Source organism: Musca domestica, unplaced genomic scaffold (assembly GCF_030504385.1).
Source record: "Musca domestica strain aabys unplaced genomic scaffold, Musca_domestica.polishedcontigs.V.1.1 7, whole genome shotgun sequence".
Lineage (NCBI taxonomy): Eukaryota > Metazoa > Arthropoda > Insecta > Diptera > Muscidae > Musca > Musca domestica.
Window position 1 is genome coordinate 7,195,749 of NW_026712383.1, and position 18,204 is coordinate 7,213,952.

At 35.3% G+C, this 18,204-nt stretch overlaps 1 protein-coding gene across 1 annotated transcript in view; it reads right to left on the reverse strand.

Annotated features, from left to right (window-relative positions):
* Positions 1-18,204, reverse strand: part of LOC101901214 (protein obstructor-E) — a 68,988-nt gene that overhangs the window by 25,061 nt on the left and 25,723 nt on the right. The window contains exon 2 of the mRNA XM_005188598.4: positions 4,405-4,591. Within this exon, the coding sequence (XP_005188655.1) occupies positions 4,405-4,591 (187 nt within the window). The remainder of the gene's footprint in view (positions 1-4,404; positions 4,592-18,204) is intronic.

The window sequence follows — 18,204 nt, forward strand, 5'->3', positions numbered from 1 at the left end:
TCAGCTCACGAACCATTTTTCGGCCACTGCGTCGTGGGTTTCGATCAAGTCGCTTCTTTATTTTTCGAAGCATTTCTGCTGATGTTGCTGTTTTCTTCCGTCCAGTTCAATGCGATGGTACGAGACACAACGGATTTATTCACATTTAAATGCTGGAGTGTTCTAAGGATTGGCGGACGATTGGCTTAGAATTGACAGCAGTTGGTTGCAGTTTTTTCATCTCACCCGCAAACCGCAAAATATTCTATAAGAATTTCGATATAAACTCTAATTCTTCTTCTTGGGACTATGCCTTTCAGATGAATACCAATTAGGGCAATTATGCAGAATATTGTCAGTGCGATAATTCTCGCTTGAGACCCTTATCTTTTTCCCTCATTTGGGTTTCTCTCTAAATTGTAATTCTTCCAAAAGTCAATCAGTTAGCCCTGCGATCCCTTCCTCTCTTATAGTATATAGATATCACCCCAATATATGGTGTTCCGATGTTGCCATCCTCTAAGTGCCTTCCAATAGCTCTTCAAAAAGAACACTTAGCATTACTCGAAGAAGTTGTTTGTTTATTCTCTATTCAATGGCAGGTAACAAGTACTTAGCCATTAACCTTGCAACCCCACTTCCCCATCCTCTCCCGCTCACAACCAAACAGTCCAAATAAAATAAATACAAGAACAACAACGACCATATCTATTGACGATGCGGCCCAAAGGGCTTTAAGATAAATGAAGATTCAAAAGGTAATATAACATTTAATTGAGTGTTTCTCTTATTTAGGATTTGCCACAAGGGGAATATCCTTAATGTGTATTTTGTTTTGCGCAAAGTAACTAACTACTCCACCCTACCTTACTCCCGCATTCCTTCCACTTTTTCAAGTTTTTTTCTCTAGACAATTTCGTGCTTGATTTGTATTGGTATATATTGGTGATGGTGTTGGTGTTGCTGTGTGTGTGCTTGCGTGTTTATTTCTAATGATTGGTTTGGTACTTTTGGTTTGTCACAGGACATTAAGGAGTGTTTTGGGACACACAGCACTGCTGGCAGTAGTAGTGATTCATTTTCCATGCACACATAAATTCCCATACAAACAACAACCGCAGAGCAGAAATGATTCGCATCGAGGGAATGTGAGAATGTGTACCCCCGCAGCATGTGGAGCAAGGATGCAAGAGGTGCCTGTAATAACCTTAATTTAGTGTGTGGACCAAACCCCACCACCACCACTACTACCCTTAGTGTGTGTCGCTGCTAATGTAGTGTTAAAATAATTATTTATTTTAAGTGTCACACATATGTAATTGATATTAAATTGTGGCGGTGTCAAATGCTGTCGCCGGAGGTTGGGGGAATTGTAATTGAGATCGAAATTTATTTCCTTGAGTATTTTGGGGTGAAAGAATTTTTCTGTTAAATGGAGATTGATTGTCAGGGAATTTTAAAAATACAAAACCAATGCTATTGGAAATGTAATTACAGAAAATTCAACTATTTTCAAGGAACTAAAAGCAAGGAGTTTAAAGTTTAAAAGGTAAAATCGAGTAAAGGTCAAGTAGATATATCATATTAAAATTAACAAAAATATGGACCTTTTACTGGAAATTATTAAAAGTTCATCGTGGCCATTATCTTCGAAACAAGAAATAAAAAGGTCAGTAACAAAGGGACAGTAAGAATCATTTTACTTACACATGTGTCTGGTACCAAAAATCACCGCATAATGGTCTAACAGAGCTCTTAACTTGGACTTAAGTACCAGTCTCAAGCACAATCTTAAAATAGATATATATTAAAAAAGGCCGTAGAAGAAACTATATTACTAAAGGCTAGTTTATACATCATGTTAGAGTTGTATTTAAAGCAGCTTTTTCCGTCATTTACTTTTGCATTCTCGTGGCATACTTTTAGACACTCCCCAAAAATTACCTATATATATAAAAGAGAAGTGAAATAACTGACTGACTCATCGACAATCAACACCCAGATGAAACGGATGAATCTAGAATCTTGAAATTTTGCACTTGGTGCATAAGCGTGTGATAAGGCTGGGTTTTTGGAAATATATACTAAAAGCGTACGAAGAGTATTGAAATATACCAAAAACATTAATACCTTGAATTGGATAAAAGGAATAAGCTAGAACTCTGAAATTTGGAATAAAAGTCAGTTATGAAGTGCAGGATAGTTTTTTGGAAATTTGAACTTAATGTCAACGAAAAGTTTTGAACTGGTACTAAAATTCTACAATATTACCATTTGATATTATGTAATCGATACATTTAAAAACCTGAAATTTTGTATGAGCACCAAGATTGGAAAGAAAGTTTGGTATATGAAGGTGGTTTTGGAAATGTGTACTAGAATTGTACGAAAAGTCCTGAATAGTACTATATTTGCCATCGAGTGAAGGAAAAGAAATAAAATGCTGAAATGTTTATATCTATCTATTTTACTGATGACATCTGTGTTTGCGATTTGGCGGTGGTTTGGAAATGCGTACCATATCTGTACAAAAAGTACTGAATGGTACTACATTTGGTATTGGGTGAAGAAATAGGAATTCCAAAATTTTATATTGAAGGTATAGGGCTGGAATCCCAAAATTTTATGTTGAAGTCTCTGTTGGTGTCTGCGGTGGAAAAGGAGCTGATTTTGGATATGAGTACTATAATTCTACGAAATGTGCTAAATACTACAATATTTGGTATTGGGTGAAGAGATAGGTCTGGAATTCTCAAACTAGATGTTAGATGTCACTGTTAGTGTCTGTGGCGACATGGAGGTGGTTTTGGAAACGTGTACTAAAGTGCTAGATAGTACAAACTTTGGGATTGTACGAATTGTATAAATTGTACGAAATATGGTACTATTTACCACTTTTCGTGTACATGTAGTATACATTCCTAAAATCACCTCTTTATCACAAACCTACCACGAACAGGGATCACAATACCAACATTTAAAAAAACAGGCTTCTTCCGTTAATCCTAAAAGGAATTTTACCAAATTTAGTATTATTTTTTACAATTCTTACATTTAGTACACGTTTTCAAAACCACCCCCTATCCGTTCACATAATACCAAATGGTACCAAAGTTAGTGCATTTTGGTACTTTTAATACCAGTATTTGTTAGAATTTCGATAAAAACATTGTCTATGCAACATAACATCAAAGACTTTCATTTTAAATTTCAGTTCCTCCCCAAATAACAAAGTTAATCCTCTTTAATATTTTTCGTACTTTTTTTAAATCGTATTTCCGTACTCAAGGTAATCCTAATGGCAAAATTAGAAAGGTAGCCTCACTTCAAGAATTCAGAAGCAACCCTATTACAGTCAGCACTCGAGCGTGTCAAATGCTTCTATTACTTGACATTGACATTTATATTACGATTAATTGAATTTATATTGACAATTGAAATTGGCTTGAGTGCCAAATTTTCTTCAAACTTTGCACATGTAAATATTTGAACCAACATTACATCTGGTGTAAATATGGGCTATCTCGGCCGACTCCTGCTGGTACGTTCCCCTTAAAGGGACAATATTGGAATATTCAAACTCCGCAAACTCCTAACCACATTTCCCATATTTTTGTTGCAAAGAGCACAAAATCTCATTTCTATTATATTCTTTGTTTCAATGCAACTACAAATAACAGAAATATATTTATTTGTATTTCAACTACAAATTAAAAATTTGAAAAACCTGTAAACAGTCGTTACCTTCCTTATTCTGTCAAATTTTAAAACTTCCAACTCAATACTTTCCCCAAATACCAACTTTAGTACCAATTTAGTTTTTATTACTTATTTCCAAAACTACTTCCAAATTTCAACCATACACAAGAAGTATGCGTTCACGCAACATAAAATTTTGTACCTTTCAAAGGCTTGCTGAACGTAATTTCAATCCCAACTCTTTATACCCACCCAAATCCAAATTGTGCCAAGTGTAGTGTCATTAGGTACCGTTCCTACACGTAGTACATACTTCCTCCTTATATCAATCGTCAATTCCCAAACTTAATTCTTATACTACATGTCAAGTTTTATACAGGTCTATCCGTCTATAATTCCTATCCGTTCACATAATTCGAAATGGTACCAAATTTAGAGTTTAGCTTATCTAACGCACTAACCTTGGCGAACGTGCTGCATTTCAAATTCTGGTTTTCGCTATTTCTATTATATTACAGATCAGACCATGCCAAGTAACTATCCTATATAATGGGTTGTTGGTACCATTAACTTTAACAAAAACATTGCAAGATATATTCTTTATTTAGACCCAATATATTTCTCCGTTTATAAAGTCAACATACTCTAATTAATTAATTCTTGTAGATCACAGATTTTGTAAGCTATTAAGCTGGACCCAAATGTTCTAATATCTTTTATACTTACACACAAGCATAGTATTTATCACATTGTTCAGAATCTGGGAAGAAACCATCCGATTCAGGGCATTCTTCGGTGGGTACATAGTCTTCTTGAGGGACCGGTGGGTCGGTGGTACGTTTCGGGAAATGACGTTGTGACTTGGGATAGCTGGGGCCTGCCTTGAAGCCGGGACGCTGGGCCAATGTGCAGCCTGCAAAAATAAGAAAATCAAAAATTGGATTAGAATAAAAGGCAAAAAGTTTGAGTAGAAGTAAATAAAAACGACAATAAGTGATATAATCTGTGTAAATAATATAGGTAGGGCCTCGAAATCATTAAAAACGCTCTGGGGGAATAGTTGCAACCAAAACAAATTTTTTTATTTACAATTTTTCTCTCCGTGTCATTCTGAGGGTCACGTCATTTATTATTTATCATAACGTATATATAAAATATGACGGCAAACAAAGAAAAGAACGCAGTTTGCTCTAAAAAAACATTGAAACGTTCAAACAACAGTATGTCAGTGTGTAAAAATTTGACATATTTTGTTAGCGCTTACATTGTCATAGACTGTAGCATGTCGACATAACTCCCTTCACATTTATTTCCAAATTTATAAATTTACACTTCTAGTTTTAGAAATGCTTTCTTCTTCCTTATATATATATATATATTTTTTTTTTTTTGGTTCTGCAACCAAGTACCATGAAATCCCATGATATCATTGTGTGCAAACATTTCTTATTGCACACAAAAGCAATTTCTTGGAAATAACATGGCATCCAACGTCGACGACGGCGACGAAGAAAACGATTCGATTTTGTTGATTTTTTCTTTCCCAACATTTGAATTGGAAAGAAGTTACAGTTTGACACATTGAATTTGATTTTAAACCGTATTGACCATTTTTCAATTAAATTCTATGACATTTCAATAAAAGAAAGACTCGACACAACAAAAAGAAAACGAAGGAATGCCATAAAGTGTGTAGTACTTAAATGTGTAAACTGGAAGAGTTGATGAAGACAAAAAAAAACAATGGAGATAGAAAATTATAAATGACAGGACTATAAATTAATTTCACAATAGACATTTTAATATACTTTTTTTAACTATTGGCATTGAATAATTTTGAAATAAAGACATAAAACAATAGGGATTTTGTGGGAAAAGAATGCTGCAATATAGAAATGTAAAGTAATTTTGGGCATTCTGTGGCCAAAATGTTGAAATAAGCAGCCTGATGAATAGATAGTATTGCCTGAACCCTAAAAATAGTAGCAAGTTATTGTAATACCTCATGGATATAACCCTAACTTCACCCTGAACTTAATCCAACCTAACTTGAGTTAGGTCTTACTTTAAATCGAAGATTTTCAGCGGCAGCAGTTTAAATGCCAAACCCAAGGAATAACAAGGATTGCTATAACCCGTACTTGAGCCAGGTCTCAATCATCATTAAGGCCTTTAAAATAATAGGAAATAATGGTTCTGGCCAGCCCATTTTAGAAGTAAATTAGAAGTAATACTACAACCTTCACTTGACCCTGCGCTCAGTCGTGGTCCGCGTTGACCAGATTGGGGTGATAGTTCAGTACACAAGGACTCAACCCATCCAATGTTGGGCGGTTTAAAATAATCATCCAAGGTTTAAAATAATTTAACATCAATTTAAAAAAACCCTAAGTTGTCATATTCCGCTTATTATACGACTAACTAAATTTCTCCCGAAGGCATATCAGTATTTAATAGTTACAAGTACTCCTCTCTTTGGAATTTAATTATTTTCTCAAATATGATTTACTTGGAAGAATTTTTAAGACTTTTAGATTACATTTTTTATATGCTCCACTATGGAATGGAGGGTATATTAAATTTTTCATTCCATTTGTAACACCTCCAAATGTTCGTCATAGACCCCATTGTATATATATGCCTTCATGATCAGCATACACTTCTAAGTGAATTTAACGATGTCTGTCAGTCAGTCTGTCTGTTGAAATCACGATACAGCCCTCAACAATACGTATTGTGTCTAGGATGGTTGGTATTGAAAATTAGATATTTCGGCCCACGTTTTGTCATAGTTGCCATATAACGGTACCTCCCGATATTCAGTATTTTCATGTTTTCGCCACATTTTTTACGGATTTGTCTAAAAATTGGTATATGTAAGACATAATGGGCTCTAGTTCCAGTGGCGGAATATTGTATGTATAGGTCCACGTTTTCATATAACCCCAATTACATTATCCATGGATTCGTCTAAAAATTGGTATTTGTAGTTCTTTTGAAAACCCATTCAAAAGTGGCAGAACATTGAATAATTACTCAAATTTTTAACGGAATTGTCTGAAAATCCACACAAGGAGTTCCTCGTGGATACTTTATTACTTGATAGAGAATTATCTAAATAGGTCCAAGATATCGTATAGCCCCCATACAACGGTACCCCCCGATATTCGGTATTTTGATGATTTTAGCCGTATTTTTCAATGGGAATTGTACACATGGGGTTCTTTGTGAGCTCACTACCCCCTGACAGAGAATTCTCTATGTAGGTTAACGATATCGTATATCCCCTGTAACCCCCGATATTCGGTATTATGATGATTTTAGCCACATTTTTCAATGGTATTTTCGATATTCGGATTTTGATGATTTATAGCCACATTTTTCAGCGGAATTGTCTGAAATTCTACACAAGGAGTTCTTTGTGAGTACTTTACCCCCAGACATAGATTTGTCTATATAGGTCAATCGGCACCTTCCGATATTAGGTATTTTAAAGATTTTAACAGAATAACGGTTTTAGACCCTAGGTCTCATCATCCGTTTCAGGACATTTGGAGTATATCTAGCGATGTCCTCCTGTCTGAAGATAACTCTCGAAGGAAGTATACGATTTAGTCCAAACTTGGTATATCGTCATATTATTGTCAAATTTAGATTGAGTTCGGAGATGGGTCTTATCGGTCCACTCCTTCTGGTACCTCCCGCACAAAACGTCGAAATTTTCAAAAAATATTTTACTGCACACAAAGAGACCGGATAATTCGATTTTTCCACAACTATGCAAATCCTAATATTTCTGTTCGTGCTAGGTCAGGCGCGAAAATGGACAATATCGGTCCACTCCATCAAGTGCCTCCCCCACAAAGGGTTAACGTTTTCAATAACCAAAACGATTATAAAATCCGAAATAAACATCCGGTTCTCTTAAAATTACACACATCTCAATATTTTTATTTACCCAAGATCTGGGGTGAAGATGGGATATATTGGTCCACTGCTTCTGGTACCTCTCCCACAGAGGGTAAACATTTTGAATATCCATTAAGCTTATAAAACACAAAATTAAAATCTGATTCCATTCAGATTTGGAACATCCCAATATTACCATCAAAACGAGATCTGTTATATAGATGGTAGAGATCGGACTATTTCTTCTGGTACCTCCCCCAATAGGTTTCAAGAGGTAAACAAAATACGCATCCAATTTTTTATTCAAATTGTACACATATAAACTTTTTTGCTAACACAATATCATTTGTGATGATGAGATATATGTGCGAACCCCTTCTGGTACCTCACCCTCAAAGGGTCAGAGTTTTAAATTTCTTTATCTGTCATAACTTACGAAACAAGCCGGCGATTTTTTACAATTTTCTATATCTAAATATTTCTCTCAACCAGAAACTTGGGATGAATATGGATTTTATGATGAAGTTATCAATATAGACCACCCCAGGTTTGGTTGCAATATTTGTATCGTATTTATTTAGGTCCAATATGAAATGGACAATATTGGTCCATTCCTTCAGAACCCACTTGATAGATGGCCAAGAGTTTGAATAATCATAACAGAAGTCAAAATATATTTAAATAATCGAACATTGGCTGAGGGTATACGTCTGCCGGCAGAACCGACTGCTACTTTTTAACTTGTTAATTTTACTGTCAATTTGAACCACTTCTCTTGCACTGAACACCCAGTGTTTGGTTAACTTGACAAATTTTTATTCTTATTATATTACGAACTGGGTATCTGCTGCTTATGCAGTTAGATTTGAACAGATAAATTACAGTGAATGCAGATCTATGCCTCAATTCTTGTTCTATGGAAATGTGAAATAAAAAAAATTGTTACAGGAAATATTTTTCGTATCATAGTTTCTTTTACGAGAATCCAACCACTGATTTGAATGTCACGATTGAAGAAATAAAACAAATATGATTTTTAGTCTTTTGGAAGGAATATGCGCAACAGAGAACAAGTAAGCCTCAGTTTTCGGATTTCCTCATCCTTCTCACCCATAACACTTATTTATATTTTCATTACGTAAAAAATATATTTACGTTTAGTTTTTTACACAACGCTCTATTTTTAGGCCTTCGTTGTGTTTTAATCGCTCGAGAATTGTTGCACTTTCACTTTTTTACAGCATTATTTTTTTTAATAATTTTAATTACATTCAAAGGAATTATATTCAATTTATTTTTAAATTCCAAGCGCATGATATATTTACATCTACACCTTTCCATCCCAAAAACACCCAGGCATATATCCAATTTATACACTTCTGCATTCACTGGCTAAGAAGGAAACATGTTTCGCCTCATAAGAAGAGTATATCGACTGGCTTTGGGATATAATGAATTTATGAATGTGGGCAACGTTGTAAGTAAACCACTACAAACACAAACTGTTGCAAGGCACACACACACATGTAAATACGCACATACATCTACATTCAACCAAGTCCTTGTGGTGTTGTATATGTGTATGGCTTTACATTCACATCCTTATGCCTTTAGTTACTCATTAACTAACCTCTTGACTTGTTTGCAGACTTTAAAAGCGGCCGGAGTAGAGCAGCAAAAACCTCCGTTTCGTTAAAGAAGAAAATCGAAGTGAAAAACTCATAACCATGCATAACCACATGATGTGAGTTTAACTTGGATCTAGCCTTTACTTCCGTTTTCCTCAGCACACACACACACACACTTCAGCACACACACATTCATTCATTTAAAGGCTTTTTTGCCACTTATGTACTGTTAACGAAGCAAGGAAAATTGTAAAAAGGAAAAACTCCATTTTCCATCTATGCGGTTATTCCTCTACGTATACAGCACACACGCACACACATTTATGGATTTATCTTGAGCCGAGGTTGCCGAAATGGGCAAAAGGAGGCACGGGAGGTTTAATGAAAAGAAAGAGTTATTTTCGGAAAGTTAATAAAAAAAATTTACACAAATATATATTATGTCTGCAGGACTTCTGATATTGAAACTAGGCCATGTAGGTCCACGTTTTGGTATAGCCCCCCATAAAATGGTACCTCCCTATTTTCCGTATTTTGGTGATTTAAGCGACATTATTCATCGGAATTGTTTCAAATTTGGTATTTGAAGTTCGTTATGGGTACTATATCCTATGACAGAAAATTGTCCGTGCAGATTCACGTCTTCGTATAATCCCCATATAACGGCACCTCCCGATATTCGGTATTTTGATGAGTATAGCTACATTATTCACCGGAATTGTTTCAAAATTTGGTATTTGACGTTCATAATGAATACTACAGCCTGACAGGGAAAATTGTCTATCCAGGTCCACGTCTTCGTATAGGCCCTATATAATGATACCTCCCGCTATTCGGTATTTTAATGATTTTAGCGACATTATTCACCGGAATTGTTTCAAATTTGGTATTTGACGCTTGAAATGAATACTACAGCCTATGACAGAAAATTATCTGTGCAGAGCCACGTCTTTGTATAGCCCCCCATATATCGGTACCCCGCGATATACGGTATTTTCTTGATTTGGGCGACATTATTCACCTGAATTGTTTTAAATTTAGTATTTGAAGTTCGTAATGGATACTACAGCCAACGTCAGAAAATTGTTCGTGCAGGTCCACGTCTTCGTATAACCCCCATGCAACGGTACCTCCCGATATTCGGTATTTTGATGATTTTGGCGACATTATGCACCGGAATTGTTTCAAATTTGGTATTTGAAGTTCGTTACGGATAATGCAGCCTAGGACAGAAAATTTTTCGTGCAGGTCCACGTCTTCGTTTATATAATGCTACCTCCGGATATTCGGTATTTTGATGATTTTAGAGACCATTTTCACCGGAATGGTTTCAAATTTAGAATTTGAAGTTCGTAATGGATACTACAGCCTAAGACAGAAAATTCTATGTGCAGGTCCACGTTTTGGTATAGCCCCCATATAACGGTATCTACCGATATTCGGTATTTTCATGATTTAGGCGACATTATTCACCAGAATACTGCAGCCTGTGACAAAAAATTATCTGTGTAGGTCCACGTCTTCGTAGAGCCCCCATATAACGGTACCTCCGGATATTCGGTTTTTTTGACACTGTGTAATATTTCCTATTCCAAAAAGACTAGTCTTTTGCCCACCACCATTGACCACCCCTGCTTTCTATAATCTCTTAGCTAATAGTTTTCATTTTTAACCAACGAGGTTTTGTGTCAAAGTTTTTGACACTTTCAAGTGTCAACTAATTAATCCCTTAACGCTAATTTTCTAAGCTCTTATTATGGCCCACATATGGTGGTATGTATGTCTACGTGTTGTTCGTTAACAGATGATGACAAAAAAAAAAATCAAGCCATCTATGTAGACATGATGAACTATATATTGAGCTTAACTACATCAACCGCACTCTGTTAACATGGCTATATTTGTATATCTTTTGGGGTCCTTAGTCGGCTGGTTTTTTTTTTTTCAATTTTCTCTCTTGTCATCACCAAATGGAGACTTTCAATCCTAAATACATAAAAGACATATTTACACACATGAACAAAAATATATAAAATTGTGTGAGTAAGAAATGAGTATTTTGTAAGTCTTGTGTACAGAGGTCTATGGATGTTGACACCATGTCAAGAGTGTTGACTTCATTATCGTCTTCAATATATATGGAAAACATATTTTTTATACGAGAACACATTCGTCTTTCTAATAATAATGGAGATGCAAGAATAGTTTGAAACTGGTGCATTAATGGGTAAAAATATGAAACTGTATTTTTTAAAGTCATATTTTATCCCGCAATGGTTAGGTAATATGAAAATCATTATGTCTCATTCTATAGTAAAAAACGCAACAGATGTCTTTAAGTCAATAGGAATTTCTCAGGAAATCTGTTTTTTATTAGCCAATCACTGCGACTGTATTTTCATTAAAGAAATCGGCTGTCCAAAAATTGTAAAAAAAAGAATTCGAAAGCAAATATCTCCGCAGCGAATGGGTTAATGTATTGTAAACGATTTGTAAGCACACCTAGAGATCTCCATATTTTAGCTAGGATTGCTAAATTCATGCATGGTACAGAAATTATTGGATAATTATGCATCTAAATCATAGAATAATATTAACTTGAAGAATTTTATTCTGAACTGTATAAAATTAATTTTTCAACATTTATTTGAATTTAAAATCCACTCAATTTGCCTTAGTGTAAAAATAAACTTAGGTTAGGTTAAAGGTCTGGTACGGTGTCGTTCCGTAATAATTGGTATTAGATATTTCGAAACGTCAGGCATGAACATAGAAAATACTCCATGCACATTCGTCTACCCACCCTAATAAACTTTACCTTATGCTTTTCTCTCTTTAAACATTACACCCAACATAAGCTTTCTCTTTCTCATCGATCGCTTAAACTGTTGCTCTTTAAAATACCCACACTTTATTATGAAATTAATTATTATAAAAATTAAAAAGATGTGTTTTTAATTTTTAATAAAAACCAAAAAAACAGAGATGTTTGGACGGGCCGAACCTTTAATACCCTCCAACATATTGAAGGATCTTGAAAAATTTAAAAAAAAATCAGTCGAAAAATACCAGTTAAATGAAAAGTGAAATGTGGGGGCCTATACGATGACGTGGACCTGCATAATTTTTTGTCATAGGCTGTAGTACCGATTCCGAAATTTGAAATGAAAATGAAATCATGAAAATACCGGATATCGGGAGGTATCGTTATATGAGGGATATACAATATCGTGGACCGATATATCCCATCTTCGAACTTGATCTGCCTGCACACAAAAGACTGATCTGTGCAAAATTTTAGCTTCCTATTATAATTCGTTTTGGATCTTGCGTGATTACAACATACGGACCCTTCATGGTGGAAGCGTATAAAAAGAAACTTTTGTTATCTGCACATCCTATCTTGTACAACAAATGAGCTTGCAGGCCCAGTTGAGCCGTAAGGATGACTTCCTTACATATTCATTGTTTCATAGGAATATGTTATATGCCCAATGTATTTAACTCTAGACGTGACGTATTAAGCGGCATTGGATTTTCCAAGTTTTCTGTTGCTAATTTCCTTTTTTTTTTTGGCGAGAGAGTTTGCTATCTCGTTACCTCTAATCCCCTCATAACCTCGTACCCATATAATGTATACTGAATTCAAATATTCCAAAACAGTTTTTGATTTTATTATCTTGGATGTTATAGCTATTATTGCGATCTTACCTTCCACTAGGACGTTTACGGTACTCGGTCTTGTGTTGACATTAAGCCAGTTCAGGTACACTTTAATCGCCCGGACCTTTGCTTGAATCATCGCATTTTGATCGAGCATGGCTCTTCAGTAAAATGTCCCCGTCCCACTAACGAACAATATATGATGTACGTTTGGGGTCGTTACATTGGTGGAACAGGAAAGTGCTGGAGTCTTAATAAATTTTGAAGTGTTCACGTGAAAATTGTTTTTTATGCCTTCAGCCATATGGCTAGAGAGTCCTTCCGTTCGTCTGTCTAGCTGGCTGATGCACACGATAACTCTCGAAGGGAGTATCCGATTTGGTCCAAATTGGTACATCGTAATATTATCACCAAACTTAGATCGATTTTAAGCGATGGACAATATCGGTCCACTCCGTCTGGTACCTCCCCCAAAAAGGTGTATCTGTGCTAGGTTAGGTGCGAATATGGACAATATCGGTACACCTCATCAAGTAACTGCCCCACAAAGAGTCAAGATTGTGAATATATATAACTCTTATAAAGTGTGATGTAAGAGTCCGATTGTCTTCTAATTTTGCCCATCCCAAAATGTTTATTAACCCAAAGTCTAGCGCGAAGATGGAGTATATCGTTCTACTCCCTCTGGTACCTCCCCCACAAAAGGTCAAAAATTTGAATATCCATGAAGCTCATAAAACGCGAAATTAATATCCGATACCATTCAGACTTGGCACATCTCAATATTTCTATCAACACAAGATCAGTTAAAAGATGGTAGAGATCGGACGATTTCTTCTTGTACCTCCCCCACAAAGGGTCAATGTCTTGAATAACCAAAGCGATTATAATATCCGAAATAAGTATTTGGCTCCCTTAATATTTCATACATCCTATTATTTTTACTATCCCAAGGTGTGGTGTGAAGATGGAATATATCGGTCCAGACTTGGCACATCTCAATATTTCCAACTACACAAGATCTGTTATAAAAATGGTAGAGATCGGACCATTTCTTCTGGTACCTACCCCACAAAAGGTCAAAGTGTTGAATAACCAAAACAATTATAAAATCCGAAAAGGCATCCGGTTCTTTTCATAGTTCACACATCCAATTATTTCTACTAACACAAGATATGTTATAAAGATGGTAGGGATCATACCATTTCTTCTGGTACCTCCGCCACATATGGTTCAAAATTTTGAAAAGAAACCCCTCAAAGAAAGCGAAATAAGCCTCCAACTTTTAAGTTTTACACATACAAACATTTCTACTATCACAAGATCTGTTGTGAAGATGATATATATCTGCGAACCCCTTCTGGTAACTCACACACAAAGAATCACAATTTTCAATACTTTTATCTGTCATAACTTGCGAAACAAGTCAGCGATTCTTTACAACTTGCAATATCTAAATATTTCCCTCAACCAGATTTGATGATTTCGCATAATATTGGATAGAAATGTTCGATTTTCTTGAATTTTTTTCACATATCAATATTTTTATGTGTATTAGATGAAGTATGAAAATGTAGTGCTTGGGTCGACCACATCTGGTACCTTTAACATTTTCTAAAAATTATCCCATATCTCATATAAAGTGGAGGAAGTCACCAACATAGTCTAAACCAGGCACGTCGCAATATTCATATCATATATATTTAGGTCCGATACGAAAAGGAAAAATTTGGTCCATTCCTTCGGAACCTACTCCATAGAGGGCCAACAATTTGAATAATCGTAGCAGAAGTCGAAATATATGTAAATAATCGAACATTGGCTGAGGGTATACATCTGTCGGCAAAACCGACTGATACTTTTTTACTTGTTATTCTATATTTTAAACGACCAAGGATATATTTACTTTTCAATTTATTCAATATTTTCTATACTGCGAATATTGTTTGGTTTTTATGTTCTGCTTACTCCTCTTTCAAAAACCTCTTTGTCCTGTTGCTGCTCATATTTTCCATACATAACAGTATTCCTGGAAAACTGAGTTTATGTTGCTCATATTTATTGCTTTTTTGCTAAGGTTGCGTTTTCCAAAATTCCATCTATTAAAAATTTCCAGGAAAATTTCACCACTTTTTCCAGAGAAATAGCAACCAACACTAAAACCAGCTCCATTTGATGTATTTTCCATTCGAGTGAGTGAGCATGTGTGTGTGCGTTGGCTTGTTTTGAATATTTTCTACACAGGTATCCCTGTGCATACCCTTTCCCCACATCAATTTGTAGCATAATAATGATGATGATGATTACCATGTAACTTAAAAGTTTGCTTTTGTTCATAATTAATTTACTGTGCCCCAAAACACTTTGAAGCCTTTGGCTGGGTAAAGAGGAAATGGTATTAAATTAATTGTTTATAAACTACATAGTTAACAGCAATAACAACAACAACATATATTTACAATTTTCTAGCTAATTTCATGTCTAGTCAGTGTGGAGCCAAAAAGTTGTTGTTAGATCACACAGCTTCAGTTTATTTTCGTACTGTGAATGTGTAGTGTACTGGGAGTCTGGTTACCAAAGAGGTGGGAGTGGGTTGCGGCAGGGATAACCACACATACATGCACTTCATAATATATGTCACATTTGCTTAATCATGTCATGTTATTAATGAATTTTCTTGACAGCCAAAGTAATTATAGTTTAAATGTGTCCCAGGCAAAAAAAGTGTTGCAGTCAAATATTTATGTTATTCCAAAATTTTGATATAATGAATGAGTATTAAATTAATTTATTAGGAGATTAATAAATTTATTAATTGATAGGTTTTTTTGTGGAATATATTGAGGCTTACAAACTTATGTGCGAAAGTTTTGAGAACGTTTTGTAAAGGAAACATTAGAAGGCAGTATGACGCACAAAAACAAATTTTTAGACATATTCATGGGAAAGTGTGATAAAAATCATCAAAATACCGAATACCGGGAAATACGGCTATATGGGGCTATACAAAACCGAGGACCTATACATGCAATGTTTCGCCACAGGAGCTAGAACCCATTATGTCGTACAAATACCAATTTTCAGACAAATCCGTGAAAAAAAACGTGGCAAAAACCATCAAAATACCGAGGTACCGTTATATGGGGACTATACCAAAAAATGGACCCATACATGCAATGTTCCGCCACCGGAGCTTGAACCAATTATGACCTACAAATACCAATTTTCAGACAAATCCGTGTAAAAATGTGGCAAAACTAATCAAAATACCGAATATCGGGAGGTACCTTGATCTGGGGTCTATTCCTAATGGTGGACCTATACATACAATGTCTCGCCACACGAACTAGGATCCATTATGACCTACAGATACCAATTTTCAGGCAAAACCGTGAAAAAATTTGGCAAAAATCATCAAAATACCGAATATCGGGAGGTACCGTTCTATGAGGACTATACCAAAACGTGGACCATTCAATACCAACCATCCTAGACACAATACGAATTGCTCTGCTAAATTTAAATAGTGTCACTTGGTGGTTTTCGTACAAATATAGAATGCTATTCAAACCACCTTCACATCTTAACCAAAGACAGCATTAGAGACTTAAAAAAAAAAGAATTTTGGAATTCCAGCCTTATTCCTTCACCCAATACCAAATATAGTGTCATTTTGTAGTTTTCGTACAAATATAGGACGCATTTCCAAAACTACCTCCATATTTTAGCTTCTGACAACATCAGAGACCTAAGTAACAAATATCGGGATTCTAGCCTTATTCCTTCACCCAATACCAAATTAAGTATAATAAATTTCGGGATTGCAGCCTTATTCATTTACCCAATACCAAATGCAGTGTCGTTTTGTAGTTTTCGTACAAGTATAGGACGCTTTTCCAAAAGTACCTTCGCATCTTAACCACAACCACCAACAGAGCCCTAAATAAGTAATTTCGGTATTCCAGCCTTATTCCTTTACCTAATACCAAATTCAGTGTAATTAAGTAGTTTTCGAACACATATAGAACGCATTTCCAAAACCACTTCCATATGTTAACCACAAACACCAACAGAGACCTAAATAACAAATTTCGGGATTCCAGCCATATTCCTTTACCCAATGTCAAATCTACGTCAAAAATGTGGGCTGTATCTCGATTTCAACAGACAGACGGACGTCGTTAAATCGACTTAGAATTTTATGCTGATTATGAATATATATACTTTATGGGGTCTACGATGAGTATTTAAGGAGGTTCCAAACGGAATGACAAAGTTAATATATCCTTCTTTCCATGGTGGAGGGTATAATCGAATAGATGTAATAGAACTGACATTTTAAGAGAATAGAAGTTAAGTTATAGCACCCAGGAATTTACTCCATCATTCCAGCCAGTCTCCTTTGTCTGCCAGCTTCAATGTTTAGGCTTAATTCTCTTCAATTGTCTTTTTTTTTTTTTTTTTTTGAAGTCAGTGCTGTGATCCATATCTGGCAGCAACATTTTACAGACTATGGACAGCTCAACGTTGCCGACGTACATAATAAGCTGTCTCTCCGGCCTGCCTTTGCTTTGTACTACTCCATATTACAGTTTTTTCTTACTGCGAACTTGAGCTTCCTTCAGCTTAAATGTATTACGACGTCGTAGATGTCTATACTTTTTATACCCTTCACCATAGTATGGAGGGTATATTAAGTTTGTCATTCCGTTTGTAACACCTCGAATATATATATTCTTGATCAGAATAAAATTCTATGTCGATTTAGCGATGTCCGTCCGTCTCTGGAAATCAGTCTAGCTTCCGAACGAAATGAAATAGGTTTATAAAATTTTACTCAAATGTATACTATGTCTGTAGGACTTTTGGTATTGAAAATGGGCCTATATAATTGTACCTCCCTATTTTCGGTAATTTGGTGGTTTAAGCGACATTATTCACAGGCAATGTTTCAAACTTAGAATTTGAAGTTCGTAATGGATACTACAACTTGTAACAGAAAGTTTACTGTGCAAGTCAACGTCTTAGTATAGCCCCCATAGTCGGTACCTCGATATAACTGTACCTCCCTATATACGGTATTTTGATGCTTTTAGCTACATCATTCACCGTTTATTTCAAGTTTCGAATTTGAATATGGTAATGGCTTATGATAACAAAGCTTATGTAGGTTCACGTCGTAGAGACCCCAATATAACGGCTATATTCGGTATTTTTAAGATTTTAACCGAATTTTTAACGGATTTTATTTTTTGAAAATTTCCAAATTCGTTCCAAATGGTGGAGGGTATTCAAAGTTCGGCCCGGCCGAACTTGCTGCTTTTTA